This window comes from Pygocentrus nattereri, chromosome 18 (assembly GCF_015220715.1).
Source record: "Pygocentrus nattereri isolate fPygNat1 chromosome 18, fPygNat1.pri, whole genome shotgun sequence".
NCBI classification, from domain to species: domain Eukaryota; kingdom Metazoa; phylum Chordata; class Actinopteri; order Characiformes; family Serrasalmidae; genus Pygocentrus; species Pygocentrus nattereri.
Window position 1 is genome coordinate 14,351,313 of NC_051228.1, and position 27,457 is coordinate 14,378,769.

At 37.7% G+C, this 27,457-nt stretch overlaps 1 protein-coding gene across 3 annotated transcripts; it reads left to right on the forward strand.

The window, feature by feature from the left end:
- Positions 1-3,164: 3,164 nt before the first annotated feature.
- On the forward strand, positions 3,165-27,457 carry scarb1 (scavenger receptor class B, member 1). Of its 3 annotated transcripts, XM_017693745.2 has the most exons (14): positions 3,165-3,574; positions 4,031-4,191; positions 6,652-6,793; positions 7,057-7,260; positions 7,449-7,544; positions 7,657-7,772; positions 8,438-8,604; positions 9,578-9,696; positions 18,055-18,128; positions 18,247-18,298; positions 19,025-19,171; positions 20,920-20,964; positions 21,433-21,508; positions 26,221-27,457. In XM_017693745.2, exons 1-14 carry the CDS (start codon positions 3,455-3,457, stop codon positions 26,223-26,225), a joined length of 1,524 nt encoding a protein of 507 aa, XP_017549234.1. In that variant the 5' UTR covers positions 3,165-3,454; the 3' UTR covers positions 26,226-27,457. The 3 variants fall into 3 exon arrangements, with proteins under 3 accessions (XP_017549234.1, XP_017549236.1, XP_017549235.1); XM_017693747.2 differs by lacking the exon at positions 20,920-20,964; XM_017693746.2 differs by lacking the exons at positions 20,920-20,964; positions 21,433-21,508.

Sequence of the window (27,457 nt, forward strand, 5' to 3'; positions counted from 1 at the left end):
TCAAATGCTAGGGTGTTTGGGGAAATTACACATACGCTATCGGATGAGGTCTTAACATCCATATTAAACCAGTCTAGTTTTATTTGTTCATTGGAGTTCTGTGCAGTTTGTTTGCATTGTATGTAGATTTTTAAATGTATTAAGTTTTGTGAGTGGTCACTCCACATGGTTATGCAGTTGTTAGGGGGGAAAAAGTACAAATTAATGAGAAACACTTTGATGCAATGAAGTGCTACATTGGAGAGATTATGCCTAGCTTTGTTTCTTTTTCTTCCCTAAATTAGTCACTAGTCATCAGTTTTGAGTGCATGATCCCTCTTAATCTCATGATACTATCACCAGGCTGTACCCTCAGAGCCAAACTCTTACTGTAATGACTACAGTTTGTGTATCACAGCATGATTCAGTTTGTTGAAATATGCAGACATATTTGTTGAATTCACAATATTAAGGGGGAATACTTTAACTCCTGTTGCCAGTTCAGCTAAATGTGCACCTTTACATAACCTATGCGTCACCTAAACTAACCTTTACAAATGTAGCACATGGATCAGTGGCTCTACTGGTCGGTTACTGGATAAGCGATCATGTGTTTTCAGAATGAGAGGAAGTCTATTCATGCTTGTAATTCACCAAGTCCAGATAATCCATGAGGACTCAAATAACAGACGATTTTGAGGTTTGTCACATTACAGAGTCAAAGATTGCCCTTAAGGGTCTGAGAATTATGAGTACATTTCCTTGTTTAATCTCCTGGGTTGCTATCCAGGATTCGTCTTGGATTTAAAGTCATGATCACATGAAACCTATCAAAAACGTCAGTGCTGAGATGTTTTCATTTGCCTTCACCCAGCTTGACTTCTGATCGAAGGAGACAGAACAGATTAGGCCCACATAATGTAGGCCAACCCTGTTCTCTCTCTAATTTTCAAACTAGAAGAAAATCTAAATTCACTGTTAATAACTATTATTGCCTTTCAGGTAAAATTTCTAAGGGTGCAGTTGTTGTGAACACACAGTAACAGAGCAGTGAATGTGTTGGTGAATGTCCTCATGTGTTAGCACAGTTGAAATTATATGGGTTACAATAAGATCTTTCACAGTTTTGCCCTGCCTTATAAAACTTGCTCTATGCCGCAAAGTCAGTTTCAAATAAAAACGTATCCTACTCAGTCTTGTTGCTGAGCTGAACGACACACACACATTTTCTAAACTGCTTGTCTTTTTGGGTCTCACAGGCAACTGGAGCATATGCCAGCAGTGATTGGGTGGTGGGCAGGAAACACCCTAGACAGGTCGCCAGTCCATCGGAGGGCAGACAGACAGACATACACATTCACACACCCACTCACACATAGGGGTAATTTAGCATGTCCAGTTTGCCTGACTGCATGTCTTTGGACTGTGGGAGGAAACCCACGCAAACACAAGGAGAACATGAAACCTCGACACAGAGTAGAGACTAAACTACGCTTAATACTTATTTGACAATCAGCCTTAAATATGTGCATTCTAGCTAATTCTTAGACGAGTTTATATGGATGCTTCGATGAATCAATGCATTTAGAATCCAACAAGTATAAATATTTTTGCCCAAAATAATGCAGGACAGTCTTTTAATCTTTTAATGTTTTTAACCTTTATATGCAGCCAGTTACAATGTGGTATTTTGTGTATCCCTATCAAAATACTGTCTATGAAGAAGGCATATATGTATGTTGAGTAATTTATCAGCAACACTAAAATTTAAATTTTAAAAGATTGTAAAGATAAAAATAAAAATACAACCGGACCAAGAATCAGAATTCAGATCTAAAAACGGGAAATTTAGCATTATAAGAAAATAAAAAGCAAATATAAGAAGGAAAAAGATGAAAGTAATAGATGAGAGGCTAGCAACAATATAAACAGAAAAAAAATCTCCAGTGGTGACCAGCCTTCTTTCTGGACAAACTAAGCAAGGACTTCTGAAGACAATAATTGGCTGGATTAGGTTTTAAAGTACACCCTGAATGATAGAGGGTTGAAGACCCTTAGTCTGGAATTTGCTAATCCTCCTGGACCTGCTATCTGCTGTTCTAGGCTATCCATTTAGGTTTATTTAGCTCAAGTGTCCATGCGAACACATCATCAACCGTATATCTAAATTTCACAGTGTTTAGCGCTCGATGCCAGACTGGTTTGGGCTCCTGATATCGTTAAATTAAATCAACAAAAAATGACCAATCGAACTTCAAGACAATCGATACAGATTATTTCGTCGTGTTTTTGGCGATCTGGTTCTACCAGAGAGCCGTCTTTGTTTCATTACTGTCTTCGCGACATGTGCAAGGATTTATTTCTTGTTGAATAACCAAACCATGATGAACAGTTTTGTAGACTACGTTGTCAAAGCTTCCTAGAGTTTTGCTAGCATATCAAAGATGCCTAAGGTCAACTTTTTTATGACCTGACAAAATAAAAGTGTTGGTCAAAAGAAGGAATCACTACCATGCACTTTTAGGTATTATATTTAATATTAGACTACGCTGGGGCGCACGGTCGTGTCCAGAAAGGGAAGGCGTGGCTTCAGGTTTTCATAGGCCTGATTTTACTTGTTTAATATGAAATCAAAACTTTCACCAAATATTGGGTACTTAAGCACTTAATATATTTTGAGACAGGCTAAAATGTCATGACATCATAAAAAAAACTTCATAGTATTGCATCATGAGGGGTTCTCAGAGGAAAGGAAGGTAACTCTAAGTTCTTGTAAGAAATGGAACTTTACTTAGACTTAAACCCAACATGTTCAAAGATTTTAGCAACAGCTTTTAGGTGGATCATAATACCTTCATTCATCAGCTGCTCAAACCATCAGCAAGACACACATATCTTTTATCCATGTATAACATGTTTCATGCATGAGTAACATTACACTAGACATCAAATTAGCAAAATACAATACTGGCATATTGCTTCGTCCTTGTTCTTGCGTCATGATGTAAATCTTAAATTGTGGAGGACAAGTGTTTTTTTTTTAACATATTGCTCTTTTGTCAGACCCATATTGATTTGCGACAGCTGTTTATAGGTCAAAAACCGGTCCAGGCTATACTGCTGCCTGAAACGAAGGCATTGTACCTTTAACTACAATTCCCAGAAATCCCTGGTTTAAAGGCGGGGCTATGTTATAATAAACATGACTCCTAACCTACGATGCCATAAGCTCTCTTTTAAAAGGGCTATGTTAGCCGGTTAGAGCTTTGAAAGTTGCGTGTTTGAATGCTATAGTGTTCTCTGAACTTACACGATAGTATTTTGGGGAAGCAGGTAGATTAACCCGCATACAGTCAGTCAAGTTTTGTTCACTGTAAACTAAGAGGCCATCTATCAAGGAGCTTACCTAGCCGTTTGCCCGCAAGTGCAACGTTCAAGCCTTTTATTCAACTTGTGGTTTCTGCGCTGGTCAGCTATGACAATATCGAAGTCTAAAATAGCGATAGGACTTTTAGTCGTAGGGATTTTTGCAGTTGTTTTTGGGACGGTTCTCGTGTTCGTGGGTCCGATTATTATCGACGATCAAATAGTGAAGGTAAGTTGATTGCAAAAGACAGACTGTGACTCAAACGGTGTACCTACAGCTTTAATCTGTTCTTTTAGACGTTCATGCCTTGTAGATGTTGGGGTAGCTTTAAAACAGTCTATTCCATGGCACAACGGACGTCACCTTATGTAACCCGTTTCTTTGTAAAGTGTTAATCAGGTCTTCTACTGACACGTGTGTTACATTCATTTATCGCGGTGTTCATGTCAAGATTACCAAAACTGCATACAGACTGCACTAATCTAATGTGTTACCCGTTTTGTGTGTGTATGTGTGTAGTATAATGATTTGATTTCTTTTTGTTTGTCCTTTCCGAATTTATGCAAAATGTCTTTGGCTATTCACTGAGATTTGTCAGTCACCTTGCTAACATCAAATTGACACGGCTTAGTTATCTAAAAATGTTTTGTATATATCTCTCATGTACTGCTGTGTGTCTCACAGAATGTAGAAATCAATCCCAAAAATGAACTCTCCTATACTATGTGGAAGGACATTCCGGTGCCATTCTTCATGTCCATTTATTTCTTCAACATCCTCAACCCCGATGAGATACTGGCAGGAGAGAAGCCCATGGTTGAGCAAAGAGGTCCATATGTGTACAGGTGTGTTCTGTGACTTTTATTAAACATTCTGTTTCTAGTACGTGTGGTGCTCCTGTATTTTGTGCATTTAAGCTCTGAAGGAGATCTGGCTTAGTTAGGGATGCACGAATGAAGAAGATTTCATAGATATTTTGCATATGCTGGAATCTGTCTTTTTCTGATTCTGTCTGAAATGTTTTTTTTTGTTTTTGTTTTTTTAATTGCAAGACAATTTTGCAGTGTGAAAATGTTTATGTGATCAGTTTTGTTAGTGTGCATTCATCCTTTCTAAAAAATATACAGCACCTTTTAAAGTTTGGAATCACTTGGCATATTTAGAATTCTTTATCAATAACAGCTTATACTGTGTAGACTGAAATATTATCAACTAGATGTAAAATGTACGCTGTTTATTCACAATTTAAAGTATGTTGGGAAACATGAAATGTTGTAATGTGAAGAAAAATTGCCAGTATTATTAAACAATTTTAATTTTACAATATATTTCTGAAACTTGTATTCATTCATTGTTTTCACTCATTAATAATATTTTACAGCTTTTTTAAAATTATGGAAATATCTACAGTGCCATTGATCACTGAAAAGAAAAAAAAATTACAGTTCCCTACAAATTGTCTGATACCTATAGAATATTAGCACTATGTTGGAATCATAATTATTCACCCATGTATCTGCAACAAAATTGTTTTTTGTTTTCTTTGTCACCACTGGTTTGAAATCTCCTTAAAGAGGTAGTTTTATTTTAAATCTGTACATAGTCTGTGTGTCATTAGTAACAGATTGAGTCTGGTTTTCTAAGAGATCTAGCTCTCTACTTGTGTCATTGATTTTAACACTTCAGTGCTTAGAAAAAAGAACCCCATTCATCATCATTTTTTTTTCTTTTTTTTTTTTGTCCATCATGCATAGTAGGTATTTACCATGCCAAAAACTCATTGGAGCAGATGTCCGTTTTCATTACCCTACTCTGTAACATTTCACAGTGATTGCCATGACCTAAGCTATAATCTATTAAACATTTAACCTTAGGCCCCCTGTGGTAAGATATAGTGACAGCTTTAGGAATTCTTAAATAACATTTATTTATATATATATATGTATGTGTGTGTGTGTGTGTGTGTGTGTGTGTGTATGTGTATGTACACTCCTTAAGTTGGAAATGTAAGAATCATATTATTATGCATGCTTACAAGATAAGCTGTTGTTCAATTTTATTGGAGGAAGAGATCATTTGACATGCTTTTATTTCTATCTTTTCATTTGAAATGCATTTGCACAGTCATCAAGCCCAAATTTTTAAACCATAAACGTTTGGTTTAATCTTGTCCCGAAGTAATGCACATCTGCTTCCTTTTTCAACCTTTTGCACCACCATTCTCCATAAAGTTCAGTACTTTAAATAATTCTGAACAGCAGATTTTAAGATTATAAGTTTTATAGGAAATATAATACTGTTTCCTCCTATTTATTTTGTCAGCTTTCAGTAATTTTACAATTCAAAGTTTATCCAGATATGGCATTTATAAAGTTGGATTAAAAATAACCAATTATTCAGTTTCTAGAATATAATACACTGGAAAAACACACCATTGACAAAAACTAGCATTTTATTCTTGTGCAGATAATGTTTATCTGTTGCTGCTGTGTTTTATACTGTGAGAGAGAGGAAAATCAATTTAAAATATGCAAAAGATCAATTTTAATCAGTCATATTTTATTATAATCCAGTAATCAAATTCAATTGAATAGTCACAACAGCCCTGGTCTCTGTATTTAAGGGAATGGAAAATAAACATGCAAACAGATAAAGTGAGTGTGTGTGTATATATATATATATATATATATATATATATATATATATATATATATATATATATATATATATATATATATACTTTTTTACATTTTGAAAGCTATTACTTAAGTATTTACTCAAAACCCCCAAATTATTATTATTGTTTTCCTAAAACTACTTCTTTTTTTTGATTGTGGTCACTTAGCATATGTGAAGTCAGATGCTTTCAAGGATAGGGTCCATTGTCATTTCCCTACAGCTCCATTGTGGTTTCCTGTTTTGGATAACAATCATGTGAGCTACTTTTGAGGAAGCCCCCTTTACCTCTCATAATACTCAAATCACGTGAGCAGCTTTTGCAGTCTAGGGGTTGCAAACCCGTGCCTATATGCCTAGTTATGTCATGGCTTTCTAAATATGCATTAATGCTGACCTGGCATTTGAAGCACTTCCACTTGTTGAGGCTGACTATCTGAAAACAGTAACATTGATTATTGAACCTTAGATTTAAAGTAATACTTCAGTCAAGTCAGTGGGTTTGCTGCTCTTCTCTTAAATTACTGTCTATGGCAACTGACCATGCAATAAAGATAGGTCTGGTGGATATTCAGTTGAAAAAAAAGGTTATTTTCAAATCACCAATTCTTTGTTTTATTTTCTTTCAGTGAGAAGCGATGGAAGGACAATATCACATTCCATGACAACAAAACTGTGTCCTATCAAGAATATCGGCAATATTTCTTTGAGGAGAGCATGTCTGCAGGCAATGAATCTGATGTGGTCACCATTCCAAATATGTTGGTGCTGGTAAGACAGTGAACATTGCCTATGGTACACGGTTTAAAAAAGGCTAAAATATGCTTCAGTGCTGGGAATTGCTCATATGATTGATTTTTCTTTTAAAAATGCTGAGTGGCTATCAGTGAATGAAACCTTGCATGAGCCAGTTAGCACACTCTTACTTCTTCAGTTTGCTTTATGCTAGTTGATTTCTCCAGGCCTTAATTTATTAATTCAGCGATATTCCCCAAACCATTCCTTTAACTTTTTTTTGATTATCTGGCTTTTAGGGAGCATCAGTGATGATGGAGAACATGCCCTTTCCAGTGCGGTTGTTGATAAGTGCTGCTTTCAAGACTTTTAAAGAAAGTGCCTTCCTGACTAAAACAGTTGGTGAGCTCATGTGGGGCTACGACAGCAAGTTGGTGGACTTCCTCAACAGCTACTTCCCTGGCATGCTGCCAGTCAAAGGGAAATTTGGACTCTTCGCTGAGGTTGCTAATGTTTTTGAATGATGTGCAATTAGTTGAGTAATCAGTCATGATGAATCAATTAGTGTTTGGTTGTGTGATGAGAAGCGTTGATGTACTTCATCTATTTTATTGTATTTAAATGCTATAAAGCTGATGTAGTAATCCTTTCTCTCACATAGTTTGTATCTAATATTTTTGTCCAATTATAGTTCAACAACTCCAACACTGGACTGTTTACTGTCTTTACTGGTCAAGATGACATCAGGAAAGTTCACAAAGTGGATTCTTGGAATGGCCTGAAGCATGTGAGTTTAAAGCATCAGGTCTGCAACAGCTGACAGTATTTATGACATTACTCACAGACTATTCAATTCTTTAACTAAAAAATTCATATTTTGCTTTTTGCACCTGAACCAGGTGAACTACTGGAATTCTGAGCAGTGCAACATGATCAATGGAACAGCAGGTCAGATGTGGCCTCCTTTTATGACCACAGAATCCACTTTGCCATTTTACAGCCCAGATGCCTGCAGGTACATACAGATGATATCCTGCTGAGTGTAACCTTTTGCACAGCAGGCTATATTTTCTGGTATATATGGTTGTTTAATCTGATTTAGATATGAATTCAACATGTCATTCTGTAATGGCCTTCAGACAGTCAGGTTGTTATTCAGAAAAGTTAAGTACAAGGAGTTTAATAAGAAATGTAATCATCTGTGATTTAGTTTATTATAGTGGGAGTCAGATGGTACGTGGGGTACCTGTTTATGATGCAGAAATATGTACGAATTAGCACTGAGCACATCACTTGCCACTTTTACACTAGATTTCAAGCTAAATTTATAATAAATTTGGATTCATGGAAAATAAAGCTAATTTATATCTGTCAAATTGTTTAATGTAGACCAGTGGTCCTAGATATCTACCCCCCCTGAGCTGTCTAGTCCCAGCAACAATCTGTCACACCTAATGAACTTCTTCACTAGTCACTGGCTGGATCAGATGCATTAGTGTCAGGGATCGGGAGGGGGCAGCATGTTGGATGCAGTTTGAAACCAAACATTGACAACATAAATGTTGTGCTGCTTTTAGTCATGTCTTAATTTGTGAAGCCTTTATTAGGATAATGTAGCAGTGCTTGACTGAAATGTTGTTTGCTTGACAAGTACAGTAAAATTACTTTCATGATTTTCAGGTCAATGGAACTGATTTACCAAAGGCCAGGGATGATTAAAGGAATTCCTGTGTACCGTTTTGTGGCCCCAAAGACTCTGTTTGCCAACGGCTCAGATTACCCTCCAAATGAAGGTTTCTGCCCATGCAGACAGTCGGGTCTTCTCAATGTTAGCACCTGCAGGCACAGTGAGTTTCCTTGTACTGATGTTATACACATTAGAGATGTGCGTTCCGACAAATTTTAATGTTTGCGTTTCTGTAAGAGTTCATGAACAGTTATATGCTTAACTGTTGTGAAATCAAACAAGCAGTGAAGAAAAAGAAGAGAGCTGTATTTGATGCTGCATTCTCATGTTGGTGATGGAAGAATGATAACAAACCAGAGCCATGATAGGAAATTCAAGCAGCAGAAATATTCCGCAGAACACTTGCATACCGCTATGTGGTGCAGAATTACCACATCACAATCGCGACCTTGGCTCTAATATTAAGGGACTTTTTTGCAAAGTTTAATATAACATACTCATGAAACTAACATTTTGCGCTTCTGTTACCAATGAGAGCACTGAAATGTTTTGTATAATTTTTCCATCTTCCTGTGATGAAACATAATAAATTCCTCATTAGTGATTTTGGTATTTAAATACTGCACCTCAAACAGTTAACCTAGTACTCCAGTACCTGTGCATATCCCTGTACATTTCTAGCTTTATATAACCATCTTAAACCCCACAAGCTCTTTTTAATAGCAGTTTGTGGGTTTTTCTAGCAGTCACACAATTCTGCACATTTCACACACAAATTCTAAATCCACTGTTGCTTTAGCTTTGTCAACAACTAAACTACCCTAAATAGTGATGCAAATAGTTCTGCACTCTACTGGTGTTTTTTAAGTATGTGTATATATATATGTGTATATATATATATATATATATATATATATATATATATATATATATATATTATAAAAATGCAATGCCATTCTGATGTATAAAAGTAATTAAAAAGTCAGTGTCTTTTAGGATTCGTTCAAGAGGCTTATAAACTGCATATATCAAATTAAATTCTCTACAGTATATCTTTTTGTATTTTCACAGAAAAATCAAAAATCCTTGCAACCAAGCAAAAATAATCACATTTTTCACGCTATTCCTCCTAGAATCTCCTGTGTTCATCTCCCACCCTCACTTCTACAATGCTGACCCTGCTCTGTTGGAGACAGTCAGTGGGCTTAACCCTAATGAGGAGGACCATGGGCTCTTCATTGACATACATCCTGTAAGAAGAATTTTGTTAATGCATGTAATACAACCATATCCCCTTGATTTTTATTCTCTTAAAATAAGTGAATATCAGAGCAACAGATTTTAAAGGACCTACAGTTTACATCTCATCATCTCATTGGACTTGCATATGGATTGTTACCTGATAGGATTTTAACCATGTGTTTACTAGAGGTGACACAACATGCATCCTAGTATTAATTTCTTATGCACTGTGAAGGGTAAGGTTTCTCAACTGAGTACAACAGTAATGTGCAGAGAGTGGTAGACTGAATGAATAATTTAGTTTAAATATACATTTGAAAATACATCACCCAAATGCGTCAGCTGCTGCAGTGTTGAGAAAATGTGGAGATAAAGTTGACCAGCTTCTTGTTAGAATTTTCCGTCCTAACATCAATGGGCAACCAGCAAGCCTGGCGTGTGGGAAGACTTCACCACAAGAAAACACGTCTTAGCAGCTACTCCTTCTTTGAGAATTCATACAGCTGTTTAGTCAAGGATTATTTATATAGCGATCTTTACAACAGCTGTTGTCGCAAAATTTTTCTTTTAGCTTTATTGCCCATTCTGAAAGGCTGAATATCTTGCTCAGTTGTAAAGTTAATAGCTACCAATTTGCACCTCTATTTATTTGACAAGGCCACCTCTATTTGATTGTGGATTCATAGTTTGCTTTGATTATTTATATTTTATGTTTTCTAAGAAAATGTCAGTTATCCTTCCAACAAACATTGTGTTTTAGAGACACAGTGGAAACTATAAAATGGTGCATTTTTGGGTATTACCAACAATGAAGTAAGTACAAAAAGTGAGACAGTATTGAGACAGCAAATAACAAGAAGTCACAAGCAGAATCTCTATAGCTTCCAAATGGACCTGTATCTGTAGGGAATGTAGAGCCCTCTGATCAAAGATCAATGACAAAACCAAAGCTGTATACAACAGCTCCTGTTGCCATTTACACTATTGCCATTTTACAATTTCTATTGCACTATGGTTTTCTTTAACCTGGCTGCTATACAGATAAATCTGGGTGATTGAACAACATGAGGAAAAAGTCCTGTAGAATGCAGAGTCAATAACTTTTACCTTCACCATTTGGATGAAAAAGTGGGGCTTTATCACTCAGTGTTATTTGCAATGGCTTTTGAAATCTTAAGTTGTAACTGCTTTATCTCTTGTTGGTTGTAAATGTAGGCTTCACCTGTGTTATCTACGTGTTTGTTTCTTTTTGGGTTTTTTTTCCAAACACGTTTACTTTATAGACTTGCTTCAATAAGAGAGAAAAGCTGACAGTTGTGATTTGCTGTGTATTGTGTCTTCAGTGAGTTTAACTGTGTTGTCCCTCGTATTATTTTATTGGCCTAGCTTGGGCTCTAAAGAGCAGTTGTGTTAATCCTCTGTGTGCATGTCTATGGTTTTGATTTTATAGTCATATGATGGGGTTAATGCTTTACTGAGACGTACCTGCAATAAACAGTGAGGACATCTGATAAGCTAATTGGAAATGGCCCTGAGTACCATGGCTTGATTGCAGTTATCATAACATTTATGGTGTTATGAGGGCCCTCCAAAAGCAAGTGGTACATTATAAACAAATTGACAGCTCTGAAGATTCCATATATTTCATTGGGTAATGTTGTAAACTTTGCTCTTAGGTTCTGATTCCAGTCTGTTGAATCAGCTAAAATGTTTTCGTAGCTATTGCTTTATAATATGACCAATAAATAACAAACTTTTAAGATTATTATTATTGTTAACTGGACACGTTGACTTGCATCTGCAGGAAGAAGAGCTGCATGGTCAGACTATTATACTTCAATTGGAATATAACTTGAGAGAATTTGTGTGTGTTGTTTTGTAGTGACTGACACAGTAGACTAGATTTGTTTATATTAAACAGCCTTTTGGCAAGCAGATAACTGTATGATAAGAAGGCCATCCACTTTGAGTTCTGATTAGCAGGTAAAGGGCCAAACTGGATCTTAGTGAATTGCGAAAACCTGACTTAAATGTTGGCATGCTGTCTTTCATTAGTGTTAGGGGCATCTTCTGAAAAAAAATCTAGATCAAGATGTTCCCTACTTTTCATTGTATATATGCTTGCTGTAATTTCAGTCCAAGTCAATTAATATTTCTTCTCACAAGCTCCATGATGAGCCAGGCAGTCCCTGAAGTCCCTGCAGAAACGTTTCCTCTGTAGGACTCTGACATCTGGGACAAATTTACAGCATGGCCAAATGCAGCCCAAGGGCCTGTGCTTTAATCAAATCAAATCAAATTTATTTATATAGCGCTTTTTACAACTGATGTTGTCACAAAGCAGCTTTACAAAAATGGGAATCACAGCACAGAGAATCAGACAAAACACTGAACATAATATACAGAATATACAGAATATACAGAACCCCCGTGAGCGCTGAGGCAAGGAAAAACTCCCTCAGAGCTGGAGGAGGAAGAAACCTCGGGAGGACCAAGACTCACATCTAAAGGGGGGACCATCCTACCACTGGTCAGACAACTTATAAGTTAAACATTGAAAAGTCAATTTTACATCCACGCAGTTCTAATATATTCAGGTGTGTGTATAATCAACAGTGGAAACAATTAGAGTTCATATAGATTTGGATGTGATCTGTAGTGGAGAAGCTGCGTTCCAGAAACTTCCATCAGTCTGGTCAATCAGGGGGACAGGGGGACTTGAGGGTGGGACATCCATCAGTATTTGGCCGGACCGGTGGACAGTCAGTAACTCGGAGGAAGGAAAGATTTAGGAATTAGTTTAGACTGGATTTATGAAGAACAGAAAATGTAAAAAATTATCAGAGTGTGACTAATGACTCCGGCAGGTCTGAATATAACAGCCTAACTAAAGGGAGAGAGCCAGAAGGTAACATAGACACGGAGGCTCCCTGAGACACTGGCATTCACCCACTCCACCGTCCACAAACCTGAGTGACTGCATGTAGTGAGTGACAGCAGCACCAGCATCTCAGTTTACCCACAATTCACTATGTCCATGAACCCCTGGATCTGCAGCCTTATCTAAAGGGAATTAACATTAACTACCAAAAGCTAAACTAAACAAGTAAGTTTTTAGTCTAGACTTAAAGAATGAGACTGTGTCTGAGTCCCGAACATTATCGGGGAGATTATTCCAGAGTTGGGGTGCTTTATAAGAGAAAGCTCTTCCTCCTGCAGAGCTTCTCTGAATTTTGGGAACTACTAGGAAGCCAGCACCCTGTGATCTAAGTAATCGTGGTGGTTCATAATAGGAGATAAGGTCTCTCAGATACTCAGGAGCGAGCCCATGTAGGGCTTTATACGTTAACAGGAGAATTTTATAGTCTATGCGGAATTTGACTGGAAGCCAGTGAAGAGCTGATAGGACTGGACTAATATGGTCAAATTTTCTAGTTTTAGTAAGGACCCTGGCTGCAGCATTTTGAACTAGCTGAAGTTTATTTAAGTTACTGCTAGAACATCCTGACAGTAGCGCATTACAGTAGTCTAGCCTTGACGTAATGAAGGCATGTACTAATTCTTCTGCGTCATGTAAGGATAAAGCATTTCTTAGCTTGGCGATGTTACGGAGATGTAGAAAAGCTGTTTTAGTAGCATTAGATATGTGTTTATCAAATGCTAGATCTGAATCTATGATAACGCCAAGATTTTTAGCTGTTGAACCAGGTGTGACTGAGAAGTCGGCCAGATTCAACATTAGGTGTGATAATTTATTTCTAGCAGCTTTAGGGCCTAATAGAAGAACTTCTGTTTTATCACTATTTAATAGAAGAAAGTTGTGTGACATCCATGATTTCACATCTTTTACACAATCCTCCATTTTCTTTATTCTCTGTTTGTCATCAGGTTTGGCTGATATAAAGAGCTGCGTGTCGTCTGCATAACAATGAAAATTAACATTATGTTTTCTAATAACTTTGCCCAGGGGGAGCATGTATAACGTAAATAATAACGGTCCTAAGATAGAGCCTTGTGGAACTCCATATCTAACCTTTGTATAATTGGAGGGTATATTATTTACCCTCACAAACTGAAAACGATCGGTCAAGTATGATTTGAACCACGATAAGGCAGTTCCAGTTATACCGACCATTTTCTCTAATCTTTCTAGGAGGATATTATGATCTATTGTATCAAAAGCTGCGCTCAGATCAAGAAGTACCAGTAAAGAAACGCAGCCTTGGTCAGCGGCAAGAAGCAGATCATTTGTTATCTTAAATAGAGCTGTCTCAGTGCTATGATGAGGCCTAAATCCAGATTGGAATTTTTCATAGATCTGGTTTCTTTGCAGATAAGAGCCAAGTTGTTGGGCCACGGCCTTTTCTAAAATCTTAGAAATAAATGGTAAATTTGAAATAGGTCTATAGTTAGATAGTACACTAGGATCAAGATTTGGTTTCTTGATCAAAGGTTTAATTACTGCTAGTTTAAAGGCTTTGGGAACATGCCCCAGGTTTAATGATGAGTTTACTATTGTTAATAGTGGTTTAATTATGTCTGGTAATACCTGTTTTAATAGTTTTGTGGGAACTGCATCAAGTGTACAGGTTGTGCAGTTTGATGAGGAGATAATTTTCTCCAGTTCTAACTGATGTAGTGGGTTAAAAACTTCCAACCTGACTTCGGTAGCTGGATTTTGTTCTATATCAGCCACACCAGATGACAGACAAGATGTGCTATTTATCTGTTGAATTTTGTCCCGAATATTTTCGATTTTATTATCAAAATGGTCCATAAAAGCATTGCTAGTGTGGATTGCTGGAATCTGAGGATCAGTACCTGCCTGATTTTTAGTCAGTTTAGAAATAACACTAAAGAGAACTCTAGGGTTGTTTTTATTAATCTCGATCTGAGAGGCCAGATACTCTGAGCGGGCTTTATTAATTTCTCTTCTATATTCAACAATACTGTCTTTCCAAGCAGAGTGGAATACTTCCAGTTTGGTTGATCGCCATTTTCGCTCAAAATTTCGTACTAATTGCTTTAAAGTACGAGTTTGGTCGTTATACCACGGCGCAAGTTTTTTCTGTCTCTCTTTTTTGTGTTTAAGTGGTGCTACACCATCTAAAGTAGACCGGAAGGTATTTTCTAAACAATCAGTTAGTTTGTCTAGTTCTGCTGGGTTACCTGGAGAGTACACTATGGTTGATAAATCAGGAAGGTTATCAGTAAATTGTTGAGCGGTAAAGGGCGTTATTGAACGTTTCATAGAGTAGCTGGGGGATGTACGTATATTATGACTAAGATGAAGTTTAAAAGAAATAAGATAATGATCTGAGATTACTGAGGTTTGAGAAAGAATATCTAGGTTATCTATGCTAACACCCAGGGTCAAAACCAGATCCAGAGTATGATTACAGTAATGCGTAGGTCCTGTTACATTTTGAGCAATACCAACTGAGTCTAGAATTGATGCAAAAGCCTTTTTTAATGAGTCATCAACTTTTTCAAAATGAATGTTGAAGTCTCCTACTATAATTACTTTATCACTACAAACTGCTAAATCTGCAGCGAAATCACTAAATTCTTTTAAAAATTCTACATAGGGTCCTGGTGGTCTGTAAATATTAATTAAAGAAAATGCATTCTGTTTTGTAATTGGATTAATTATATTGATGTAAAGAAGCTCAAAAGAAGTGAAATTATCATAGTGTTTCTGATTGACAGCTAGGGAATTTCTAAAAATTATGCAGACCCCGCCTCCTCTACCGGACGATCTGGGGTTGTGTATATAATTATAGCCTGCAGGGGTGGCTTCGTTTAATGCTAAATATTCATCGGGTCTAATCCAGGTTTCAGTGAGGCACAACACATCAAATTTCTGATCAGTTATGATTTCATTCACTATTACTGCTTTTGAATTTAGAGATCTTATGTTAAGTAAACCAATCTTTAGTTTTGAAGTGCTAGTGCTACAGTCTGGATATGATTGTTTAATATACGTTAGGTTATTTAGATTTACTGTTTGAGTTTTTTGACATTTATGTTTGACTCGGGGGACAGACACAGTCTGAATACATTGGTATCTAGGTAACGTCTCTTTGCAGCTCACAGACGGTCGGTTAAGCCTCTCTGTCTGCGGCCTGGTCCCGGCTCCGGTTTGTCAGCAGCTTCTAAGGCTACTGCTACTCTGCCGACTAACTAAGAGACTATGTGCTATGCTGCACGAAAGTAAGGCAGCACCATCCCACGTGGGGTGGACACCATCCCTACCTAAAAGACCAGGCTTGCCCTCAAACATTAGCCAGTTGTCTATAAAGCCCACATGATTGTCCGTACACCACTTGGACATCCAGCGGTTCAGCGAAGAAAGCCTGCTGTAAGCTTCATCGCCACGCCTCATTGGAATGGGGCCAGAACAGATTACCTCCTCGGACAGCGTCTGGGCCTGTTTAACCACCTCATTAATATTAGCCTTAGTTACTTCAGACTGCCGCAGACGAATATCATTGGCCCCTACATGAATAACTACCCTCGAATATCTCCTATTTGCTAACAGCCTAAAGTTGCCACTAATGTCCGGTGCTCTGGCTCCCGGTAAGCAGATAACTCTAGCCGCTGGTGCCCCTAAAGGAGTAGCTAATTTCACGTGCCGGACGATAGAATCTCCTATCACCAGAGTACCTTTAACAGGCTCCTCAGCGGGTGCTTCACTGAGCGGGGCAAACCTGTTTGACACGTGAACTGGGGGAGCATGGTGTACAGGTGGGCTGGCTGTGGCCTTTGCAGTAGCATTAGCCTTAGCCTTTCGACTATGCCGCCGAGACGTTACCCATTCGCCCTGCTGTGGGGGCTCTAAGGCCGGAGTCGAGGGGGTACTAGCTCTCCCTGGTGTACCCGGGGCTGCTAACAGTGACCCTTGCTGTCTATCCCTTATTAAACCCCGGATACGCAGCTCTAACTTGTCCACCTTCTCTACCAGGCAGTTAACTAGCTTGCACTTTGAACAAACACCACTATCATTATGACTATCGGTGGAGAAGGGGTCTAAACTAAACATGCCACACTCTGAACAAGAGAAAAACCCAGCAGTAGCCATGACAAAAAAGCACTCACCTTGTTTCAGTTGAAATTAGAAACTAACACAAACCAAACAGCAGCAGCAAACAGCTAATCCAGCAAACCTGTGGAAGAAGTCTGTAAAAGTGAGCTAAGAGTGGATTAATAGGTGGGTAGAGCAAAGTGGAAGCAGGCTAAAGGTGGATTAGTAAGTATGAAGGGTGAAAAAGGAAGAAAACAGGGGTAAATGTAGAAATTGAAGTAAATTAAAGAGAGCTAGCAATCAGCACACCACCAGCAACAGCAGCAAGACAGTAGCAGAGAGCAGACCAGAGTAGCAGTCCCAGCCTTTAACTCAGTCCCAGCCTCAGGATCCAGAAACAAATAACCAAACTGCCTCCAGGCAAGATCCCTGATCACCATCATGCACTGTTTATGTAACTGCTCCCAGTTTGAGCATTTTCCAGTTAGAAAGGCTGTGGCTTTCTCTGCACACTTTTCTCTGTAAGAGCTAAAAATGGGCAATATTCTTTTAAAAAATGCTGTCATCTTTTCTTCAGTCCAACTTTACCTTTCTGCTGTGCTGTTTGTTTCTTGTAAGAGACATTAGCCAGATGACACTAATTTGTAATGCATACATTTTTTTTTTTTTAAGAAAAAATTCTAATTTTTCTAATAAGCCCCCTCCCCAACACACACACACTTTAAGGGCACGCAGTATGTATGTAAATATATAGCGCATATATTGTGTTTGTGTATTGGTTAGTAAATTTGAAGGTTTTTTTTTTTTTTAACAAGAGTACAAGAGTCCCCTGATGGGTCTAGCCCATGAGCCCATACAATAAGTTCACAACAAAAAGCAGGTTTTTTTTTTTAAAGCTCACAACACTTTAGACTAGATGCATTGTATCCAGATGCGAGTTTGTCCCCCTCTTAGCTGCAGTAACAGCTTTTAGTGACTGACTTTCAAATCGGTGGCACTGATAAACATAGTGTTCACCTCAGAGGTCATGCTGTGATTTCAAAGAAGGGTAAATGAGTTATGTAGACATGACTTTTGTACATGTTGCCATGGTTTCCTCAGGAGTTAGTGTACATCTGAACAACCAGAGCATAGTTATCCATTTATCAGTTCTGCTTAGTCATTTTTCTGTTGTTAATATTTGTAGAGGGAGCCTCACCAGCATTCATAGTGTAAATGTATTGTAGGGTCATTAGCCTTTGGGGAGGGCAAATCTTACAAACTCAAACTAATTTATCTGCTGAACCTAAATGTACATTATGTCTTCCAAGCAGTGGGATCATGACATTCTTTAATGCTTTACAGGAGACTGGTGTGCCTATGAATGTCTCTATCAAGCTGCAGTTGAATCTGCTTATGAAACGGGTCTCAGGAATAACGTAAGTACAGCACCACAAGTGACCATGACAGTTTTGTAACTCTGTACATATCTCTGAGTATGTAGTTTTGCAAAGCTGTTTAGGTTAAAACCTGTGATATCTTTTTGTTGATTTTTAGAGAAACTGGCAAAATAGCTGAAGTGGTCATGCCAATGATTTGGTTTGGAGAAGTAAGTCATACAAGATTATCACATCATTTTGATATCATGTTAAGATAATCACCTTACAGTTCTCACTGATGAAAGTAAGACCATTGAAACAAAAGCTTCCTAAAAGATGGCTGGCTAAAGCTGGCATGAAGTGTGATTTGGCCTACCAGAAAGTTACCCTTATCCCGCTCCCTCACCCAATGATAATTTTTTTTTTTTTTTTTTTTTTTTTTTTTTTTTTTATAAAATGCAAAATTTACTCTGTAATTTTTCTGAATCTTAATAATAAAATATAGTTTGTCACAGAATACATTTGTAAAAACGTGATTTGAAATCTCCTTAGCTTCTTTAATTGTGCTTTGTTTTGTCTCTTTGGTCCCCAAAATATACAAAATTTGGGCATTTTTGTCCTGTACTGTAGTCTGGATTCTGAAAATTATGTTAATGTTCATAAGTAAAAGATGAAATGTTGACTTGAATCTGGTGAAGAGCTTTTGTTGTGTTTACTGTTTTGCTGAATGGCAATCGTTTACATTTTTGCCATATTTTGATGTATGTTGACATCAGGACAAACAAAAAATGGTGGAAGTATAGACTAGAGCCTTTTGAGACACAGTGCAGATTAAATGTAACCCATAAGATTTTTTTAGTAAAATATGTTTCATGATTAAAAAAAAAATGTTTGTTTGTTTGGTGGGGGGACGTCATTATATCTGAATTACGCTAATAAATTGTCTTCTTTCTCAGAGTGGCTACATTGATGGTCCTGTACTCAACACATTTCGTACAAACCTGGTGATTTTACCCATGGTAATGGAGTATATGCAGTACATTGTCATTGGATTTGGACTGGGGTGCATCATCGGAGCTGTGGCTTTAATACTGAGCAAAAAGGTACGTTGTTTAACACTATCATTTGCTGTGTTATTTTATTTTGTAATATTTAAAATCAAAGTCAACATTGAATCAGTCATTATTATATATAAAAATGATTAAAAATGATTAATTGTGATTAATGGTGAGTATTAAAAGTGATTCCAAACTGTTGAACATTAGGGTGTGTGTGTGTGTGTGTGTGTGTGTGTATATATATATATATATATATATATATATATATATATATATATATATACACACAGCCCCCTTTTGCATTGTTCTTCAGTGGTCAGGATCCCCATTCACCCTCACACAGCAGGTACTCTTTCAGTGGTGAATCATTCTCAACACTAACACTGGTGGTATGTTTTGCTGGTATGAGAGGATCAGACACGGCAGTGCTGCTGGAGGTTTTAAACACCTCAGTGTCACTGCTGATCTGAAAATGGTCCATTAACCAAAAATATCCAAACAATAGCGTCCTGTGGGCAGCATCCTGATGCTGACCACTGATGAAGGACTAGATGATGATTAGCTCATACTGTACAGCAAGAGATGTGCTGTCGTCTCTGGCTTTACATTGTCAGGGTGGATCAACAGTGCAGGTGCGTCTAATAGAGTGGACAGTGGGTGGCCACAGTATTTAAAAACTTAAGCAGCACTGCTGTGTCAAATCCAACTGTACCAGTACAACACGCACACTAACAAACCACCACATCAGTGTTACTACAGTGCTGAGAATGATCCACCACCCAAACAGAACAGGCACTATGAGCTGATAAAAAGGACAGTAGAAACTAGGTGGTTGTAATGTTATGACTGATTGGTGTATATTTAGTTATCTGAATTTTAAGCTCATTAAAATTAGTATTGATCACACAATTTTCATGTAAGTCAAGCCCTACTCTATATGCTTATAATGATGTCAAGTGTTTGTATTTTAAGGTAAGTTATAGTGGATGATCTAATGAAAGTTCTCATGTGATAGTTTTTTTTCTTTTGACCCCACCTCCCCAAAATGTAACACTTGCATGAATTCCCTTTATTTAAGTGCACAGATGCATCAGTTGGTATATTCTTATATTAGTGTGGTACAGTCAAAAGTTTTTAAAACCCCTGGTCAAGTTACATTTTGTTTTGTGGATTTAAGTGGAAAAAGGTACCATTTCCTCTATAGAGAGTTGAATATAATGAATTGTTTTGCTTATTTTACTGTGTAATTGCTATTTATTTATTTATTTGTTTGTTTGTTTGTTTGTTTTAACATGGCAAAAAATAAAACATAACATAAATTAAATGTGCCATATGTACATAAGGCCACATTTTGTTTTTTCTTTTTTAAATTTAAAGTGTTTTCTCTGTAGAGATGATTACGGAGCCCCGCTGGTGACCACTGTATCACCAATATAAATAACCAGACTGTATAAATAAAAATGTGTGACCACACCTTATTTACAAGTGGGAACGAGGTCCTAATGCATGGCCACGACTTAGAAAGGTGTGAGAAAGAGTTTGTGGCTTACTACGTCGTGGCCATACATTATTTTTATTTATACAGGATGTCACCAGTGGGGCTCTGTAGATAACATACTTTTCACTTAAAAAAATTTATTTGACCAGGGTGCCCAGAAGTTATGAGTAATCCCCTTTCGTTTCCCATCACTTTCACTTTTGTGGCTGCCATCAATGTTACACAACTGCAGTAAACAACTATTAATGTTGTAATTCACTCGAAAGCAGGGAAATGGTTGCATAATGTTTTACAGATACAGAAGAAAAGGAACGCATGTGGAGTCATAGAAGACAAGGGGGTCAGCTTTTATTTAAGCCAGTCTTTTTTAAATGTTGATTAAACTGATTTGTGTTAACCTGGAAGTTGAAATCTAGCTGTATCTTTCAAATTTCACTGGATCATTTTTCAGTGAATGTCCTCATATGTCCTGTTAATCTGACTGTAAGTCAAAAGGTAGATCAGAACTCTCCTGTTAGGCACATGATTTAATCACTGCATAATCTAAGCAACCTGCATGCCTCTGTTCATCCCCACCTCCGCTGTCTACACACCTTGCATGCTTCAGCACATTCTTCCTGTAAAAACGGCACTCTTGTAGAAAGTCCTGTAACAACTTTTAATCACCCACACAATTAAACGGAGAGTGAGACAAAATTACCGTCCATTGTATTTTACAATTTTACAATCTTTGTAATGATCAGGTGAAGGACCACTTAAAAGCATGTCTTCCCAACAATTTTTAAACCAGTTCTGATTATTCTTTTAGGAAAGCGTAAAAGACACAAAACACGACTCAAGTACCAATGAGAGGCAGACCGAAAAATATAGCATGAAAGATACAGGTGGGTTTTGTTGAAATATGCCTCCTTTTCAAACTCTTCTTCCATTTTTAGCTGCTTGTAAAGGCCTAAGGCTGCACAAAGAAACAGTTAACACACAGATGTGTTATTTAAAGTCACTGCAACTGCTCTGTTTTACCATTTCATTCTTTGTCTCATCACTGACTGACTTCACAGTTACAGTGATGACTGACTTGCTCACAGGGTGAGGCCTGCAGCATACTGAGGGGTTAAGTGCCAATCTCGAGCAGAATGGTTCAAACAATTAACTTGTAGTGTTTTGGGATTATTTTGAACAATTGTGCATGACAGCAGATGGGTTACACTCTGTACTGTGCAAACATCAGAGAATACCTTTCATTTGGTGAGGCCAAATTTGTACTTTGGGATTGTTTGGATTGAGAGAAGCAGAAAATGCAATCTACTTCTAAGACTCAACTTTGGAGGTGGAAAAATATCCCTGCAGGTGTCTTTGAAAAACTGAAAACAGTTCTCCTGAAAAGAATGGATGCTATAGTAAAGGTAAAGGGTAGAGACACTAATACTGAGTTGTTCAGGCTTCTGTGTATTCTTTTAAATTATCTGTTAAATCTGAGTTTTCCTGACACTGAAAAATGAATAACTTACTTAATGGCTGTTTTGACTAGAAATGAAAATAAATTGAGTGTTTTGCACAGAACAGATGTATGATGTACAAATACAGACAGAAGCAGATCTACTGTCTTGCGTGGTTTGTCTACCCCATTTATTTGGTCAGCTTCTGAGTACAGGACTGCTGTTGACCAGATTATTTCAGTTGTAGACTGTTCTCAATACACCACTGATACTGACTTGATGGTGTGTGGTGCTGGTACAAGAGTATCAGGCACAGTGATGTAGCTGGGGTTACATCAGTCTTCCTGCCCAGAAATATCTAGCTAAGAACGGCTCTGTAGTCAGATTTCTGAAAGTGGTGAAATGCTATAAGTGTGGTTGATATGTGATTTACATAACTGTACTAGTGTAAGGCAGAGCTACAAGTTTGTAATTAAGTGGCCGATGAGTATACATGCTGAAAAGTAAATGTAATCTTTATTTTGGAATTGCAGAACCATTTCAGATTTCACATTTTTTTGGCTGAAAACATTTATATCTACAGTGAGGAAAATAAGATAAGATAATCCTTAAAATAAAATAAGAGTTGCTTAGAAATCTGTATTGCACTTGGAACATATTGCACAATGAGGAATGTTCGCATTCTGTATGTGTGTATATTGTATATGTGTGTGGTCTATTGGGAGCAGTGCTGGTTGAGCAGTCTCACAGCAGCAGGAAGGAAGGACCTGCGATAGCGCTCCTTCACACACTTGGGGTGAAGGAACCGGTCAATGCAGGAACTGCCCAGTGCTCCAGCATGGATGCTAGCTTGTTTAGAATGTTTACTTATTTGTTTAGAATAAGTATTTGAACACCCTGCGACTTTGCAAGTTCTCCCACTTAGAAATCATGGAGGGGTCTGAAATTTAGGTGCATGTCCACTGTGAGAGACATAATCTAAAAAAAAAAATACGGAAATCACAATGTATGATTTTTTAAAAATAATTTATTTGTGTGTTACTGCTGCAAATAAGTATTTGAACACCTGTCAATCAGCAAAAATTCTGTCACTCAAAGACCTGTTAGTCCGCCTCTAAAAAGTCCACCTCCACTCCACGTATTATTCTAAATTAGATGCACCTGTTTGAGGTCGTTAGCTGCATAAAGACACCTGTCCACCCCACACAATCAGTAAGACTCCAACTACTAACATGGCTAAGACCAAAAAGCTGTCCAAAGACACCAGAGACAAAATTGTAGACCTCCACAAGGCTGGAAAGGGCTACAGGGCAATTGCCAAGCAGCTTGGTGAAAAAAGATCAACTGTTGGAGTAATTATTAATTATAAAAATGGAAGAAGCTAAACATGACTGTCAATCTCCCTTGGACTGGGGCTCCATGCAAGATCTCACCTCGTGGCGTATCAATGATCCTAAGAAAGGTGAGGAATCAGCCCAGAACTACACAGGAGGAGCTGGTCAATGACCTGAAGAGAGCTGGCACCACTGTTTCCAAGGTTACTGTGGGTAATACACGAAGACGTCATAGTTTAAAGTCATGCATGGCACGGAAGGTTCCCCTGCTTAAATCAGCACACGTCCAGGCCGTCTTAAGTTTGCCCATGACCATTTGGTTGATCCAGAGGAGTCACTGGAAAAAGTTCTGTGGTCAGATGAGACCAAAATAGAACTTTTTGGTCTTAATTCCACTCGCCGTGTTTGGAGGACGAAGAACGATGAGTTCCATCCCAAAAACACCATCCCTACTGTGAAGCATGGGGGTGGAAACATCATGCTTTGGGGGTGTTTTTCTGCACATGGGACAGGAAGACTGCACTGTATTAAGGAGAGAATGACCTGGCCATGTATTGCGAGATTTTGGGGAACAACCTCCTTCCCTCAGTTAGAGCATTGAAGATGGGTCGTGGCTGGGTCTTCCAACATGACAATGACCCAAAGCACACAGCCAGGATAACCAAGGAGTGGCTCCGTAAGAAGCATATCAAGGTTCTGGAGTGGCCTAGCCAGCCTCCAGACCTAAACCCTATAGAAAATCTTTGGAGGGAGCACAAACTCCGTGTTTCTCAGTGACAGCCCAGAAACCTGGCTGATCTGGAGAAGAACTGTGTGGAGGAATGGGCCAAAATCCCTGCTGCAGTGTGCAAACCTGGTGAAAAACTACAGGAAACGTTTGACCTCTGTAATTGCAAACAAAGGCTACTGTACCAAATATTAACATTGATTTTCACTGGTGTTCTAATACTTATTTGCAGCAGTAACACACACATTATTAAAAAAATCATACATTGTAATTTCTGAAATTTTTTTTATTATTATGTCTGACAGTGGACATACACCTAAGATGAAAATTTCAGACCCCTCCATGATTTCTAAGTGGGAGAACTTGCAAAGTCGCAGGGTGTTCAAATACTTATTTTCCTCACTGTAAATGAAATACAAGTAAAAGATATCCTTATTGGAATACATATTATTGGCTACTTTATTACGTGCACCTACATTAGTTTTACTTCTGTTTCCGCTGGTGATGCACCTACAACTAATGTGCCAGAAAAGGTTCTTTGTGCAGTGCCACAGAAGAACCTCTTTTGGTTCCCTGAAGAACCTTTCAGCAGATGGCTTTTGTAAATGAGATGTGTAGGAGTAAAAACCCCTTGAGCAAGTTTAAAGAACCTCCACATAATGTAGAGGTTTTATGACGAACCCTTAAAATGACACTGAACCATATAAAAATAAAATATATGAAGGATCTAATAGGTTCTTCCCACTCAAAAATATATGAAGCCCTTTAAAGGTTTAAAGGTGTGTGTGTGTGTGTGTGTGTGTGTGTGTGTGTGTGTGTGTGTGTGTGTGTGTGTGTGTGTGTGTGTTGCTGGATAATGCCCCATATTACAAAGCAAAAGTCAGTGGCCTTCCCAGTCACTGGATCTGAATCCATTACAATACGTTTGGGATGTAGTAGAAAAGGAGATTTGCAGCATGAAAGTATACCTGACAAATGGTGTAACATGGAGGAGGAGGTGGACGCATATGCTGAGATAAGCTACTTTTATTATGGGCAAAATCCAGGGTTATGGTCAAAACAGTCCATGTTCAAATAGCCAATACGGAGAGCAGGAGGGACAGACATGACAAAATGAACACAGAACCTCAAACAAGAACCAAACACCATGAAAATACAATACGCCCAACATGATCAAACATCCAAACAACAAAGACCAACCAAAACAAAGAACATGGGAACTAGACCAAAACAAAGCACGAACACATGGACAGGACTGAGAGGGGCCAATCGTGACAAATGAGGAATTGCATAATGCAATCATGTCAAAATAGACATGAATCTTAAAGGTATATTACCTATATCTTGTAGAATCATGCCAGGAAGATTTGAGGCTGTTTTGAGAGTAAAGGGAAGCCATACCCAGAATGGGTATAGTGTTCCTATTAAATCATCATTATTCATCAGTGGTTAGGACCTTCACAGAATCACCACTGTTGTCTGGATATATTTTTGATTGGTGCGCTATTCTCTGTCCAGCAGTGGCATGGTGTTGTTTAAAAACTCCAGCAACACTGCTTTGATACACTCAGTGCAGCAAACACACATGCTAACATGCCACTACCATGTCAGTGTTAAGGCAGTGTTGAGAATGATCCACCACCCAAATAATACACCGATGATGGTCCTGTGGTGGTGCTAGCCATTGATGAAAGGCTAATGAATTATGGAGAGAAACAGATTATAATCTGTAATTGTGTAATTGTAAAACTACAAAGTGCACCTAAAACTCATGATGAGTGTAGATACCAGGCAGCTGTACCTAAGAAAGTGTTTAGCATTTAACTATTTATAAATGTAATATTTGTAAATATGCATAAAGTTAAGATAATGAAAGCAATGAATCCTAATGGATTATTGCATTATGACATCATCTTCCATTCACTGTGTTTTATTTCCACATTTTTCAGTTTTATAATATTTTTATGCATTTACAGGTGCAAACCTTTGTCCTTTTCCATTTCTTTTCATAAAAAAACCCTACATGAAAAAGCAAGTGTTTGCAAGTCATTGAAATGTGAATGTAATATAACCTCACCCATTTCTCTCCATGTTCATAGATTAACAGTAACAGGACCAGCCAACCCTGCAGAGCTGTGGTCGCAAGCACTTTGGACAATGAAAGAACTCCACTGCTACACAACTCCAAAGACTAGAGTAATATATCTGTTCCCATTGTACTGTATTATCTTGCTCCTTCATCTCTAAGTGAAACCATGGAAAACTTGTGGTTTCTGTATTGTTTTTTTTTTCATGAGGTACAAGAACTTTACCAAATTGCAAAAAATACTAGCACTTAAAACAGAAGCTCAGCTCAAAATATTTTGCCAAAAATGTAGCCAACAAGTAATTAACATCACGCATGCTTCTCTCTTCACGCTTTTGTGTAAAACCATGTCTAGTTATGTAATCTCACATGGACTTGCCTATGTGCCTTCTGATTCTATGTGAAATCTTGTTATTTATAAAAATGGACCAAAATATATTACATAACTAAAAACAGTAGCAGTAGCTATATTGAAACCTGAGTTTTGTCTGTATTTTTATACTTTTAAAACACAGTTTGAGGCAAATGTGTGTTTAGTCTAGTACTTTGCCTGATGCTAATTTAAAGAAAAAGGAAAATTGTGGTAAACTACCACTGTAAGGTGAGACTTAGCTGTTTCAGATTCCTTTATTGATCCCAGGGGGAAATTGCAGTGGAGCTACTGTAACAGGCAGCATGCACGTTCGCGCATGCGCACTTCAGGTCCTTCGCCCAGGTCCTGGTGCAGTTGATATATATGAACTGTGTTTAAGGACCATTTTATGCAGGGGTTGTTGTGAAATGCATACTGGCTCTGAAGTGCTTAGAAGGGTGAGTACTGGTAGAAGTTCTTTCAATAACAGGAGATGCATTATTGTGTTTTCATTTCTCTCTCCATTACTTTATTCTCGGGTCAGTTTGCCGAGTCTTGTTTACAAAAAGATAAGTAACTATAAATCTTTACCATAGAACTGTAATTGTTAATATTCTTGGAATACACTGTGCCTTAATATTAATTGTATTACAACATTATTGTAGTATTGTGTTCAACAGTTGCTACCTGCGGCATAAGCCAGAAGTATTAATCCACAGCCAGAAAGAAAAATGGTCATGTGAAATGAACTTCAAAATATTCAGTGAACTGCACAGGTACTTGAATGTACAGAATAAGAAATGTACAATATTAAAATATACTTGATTTATCATGTCAAGTGTGCCTTTGTCTTTGGAGGGTTATAGCTTAAATATGAAAATAAACTTTTCTACTGAAA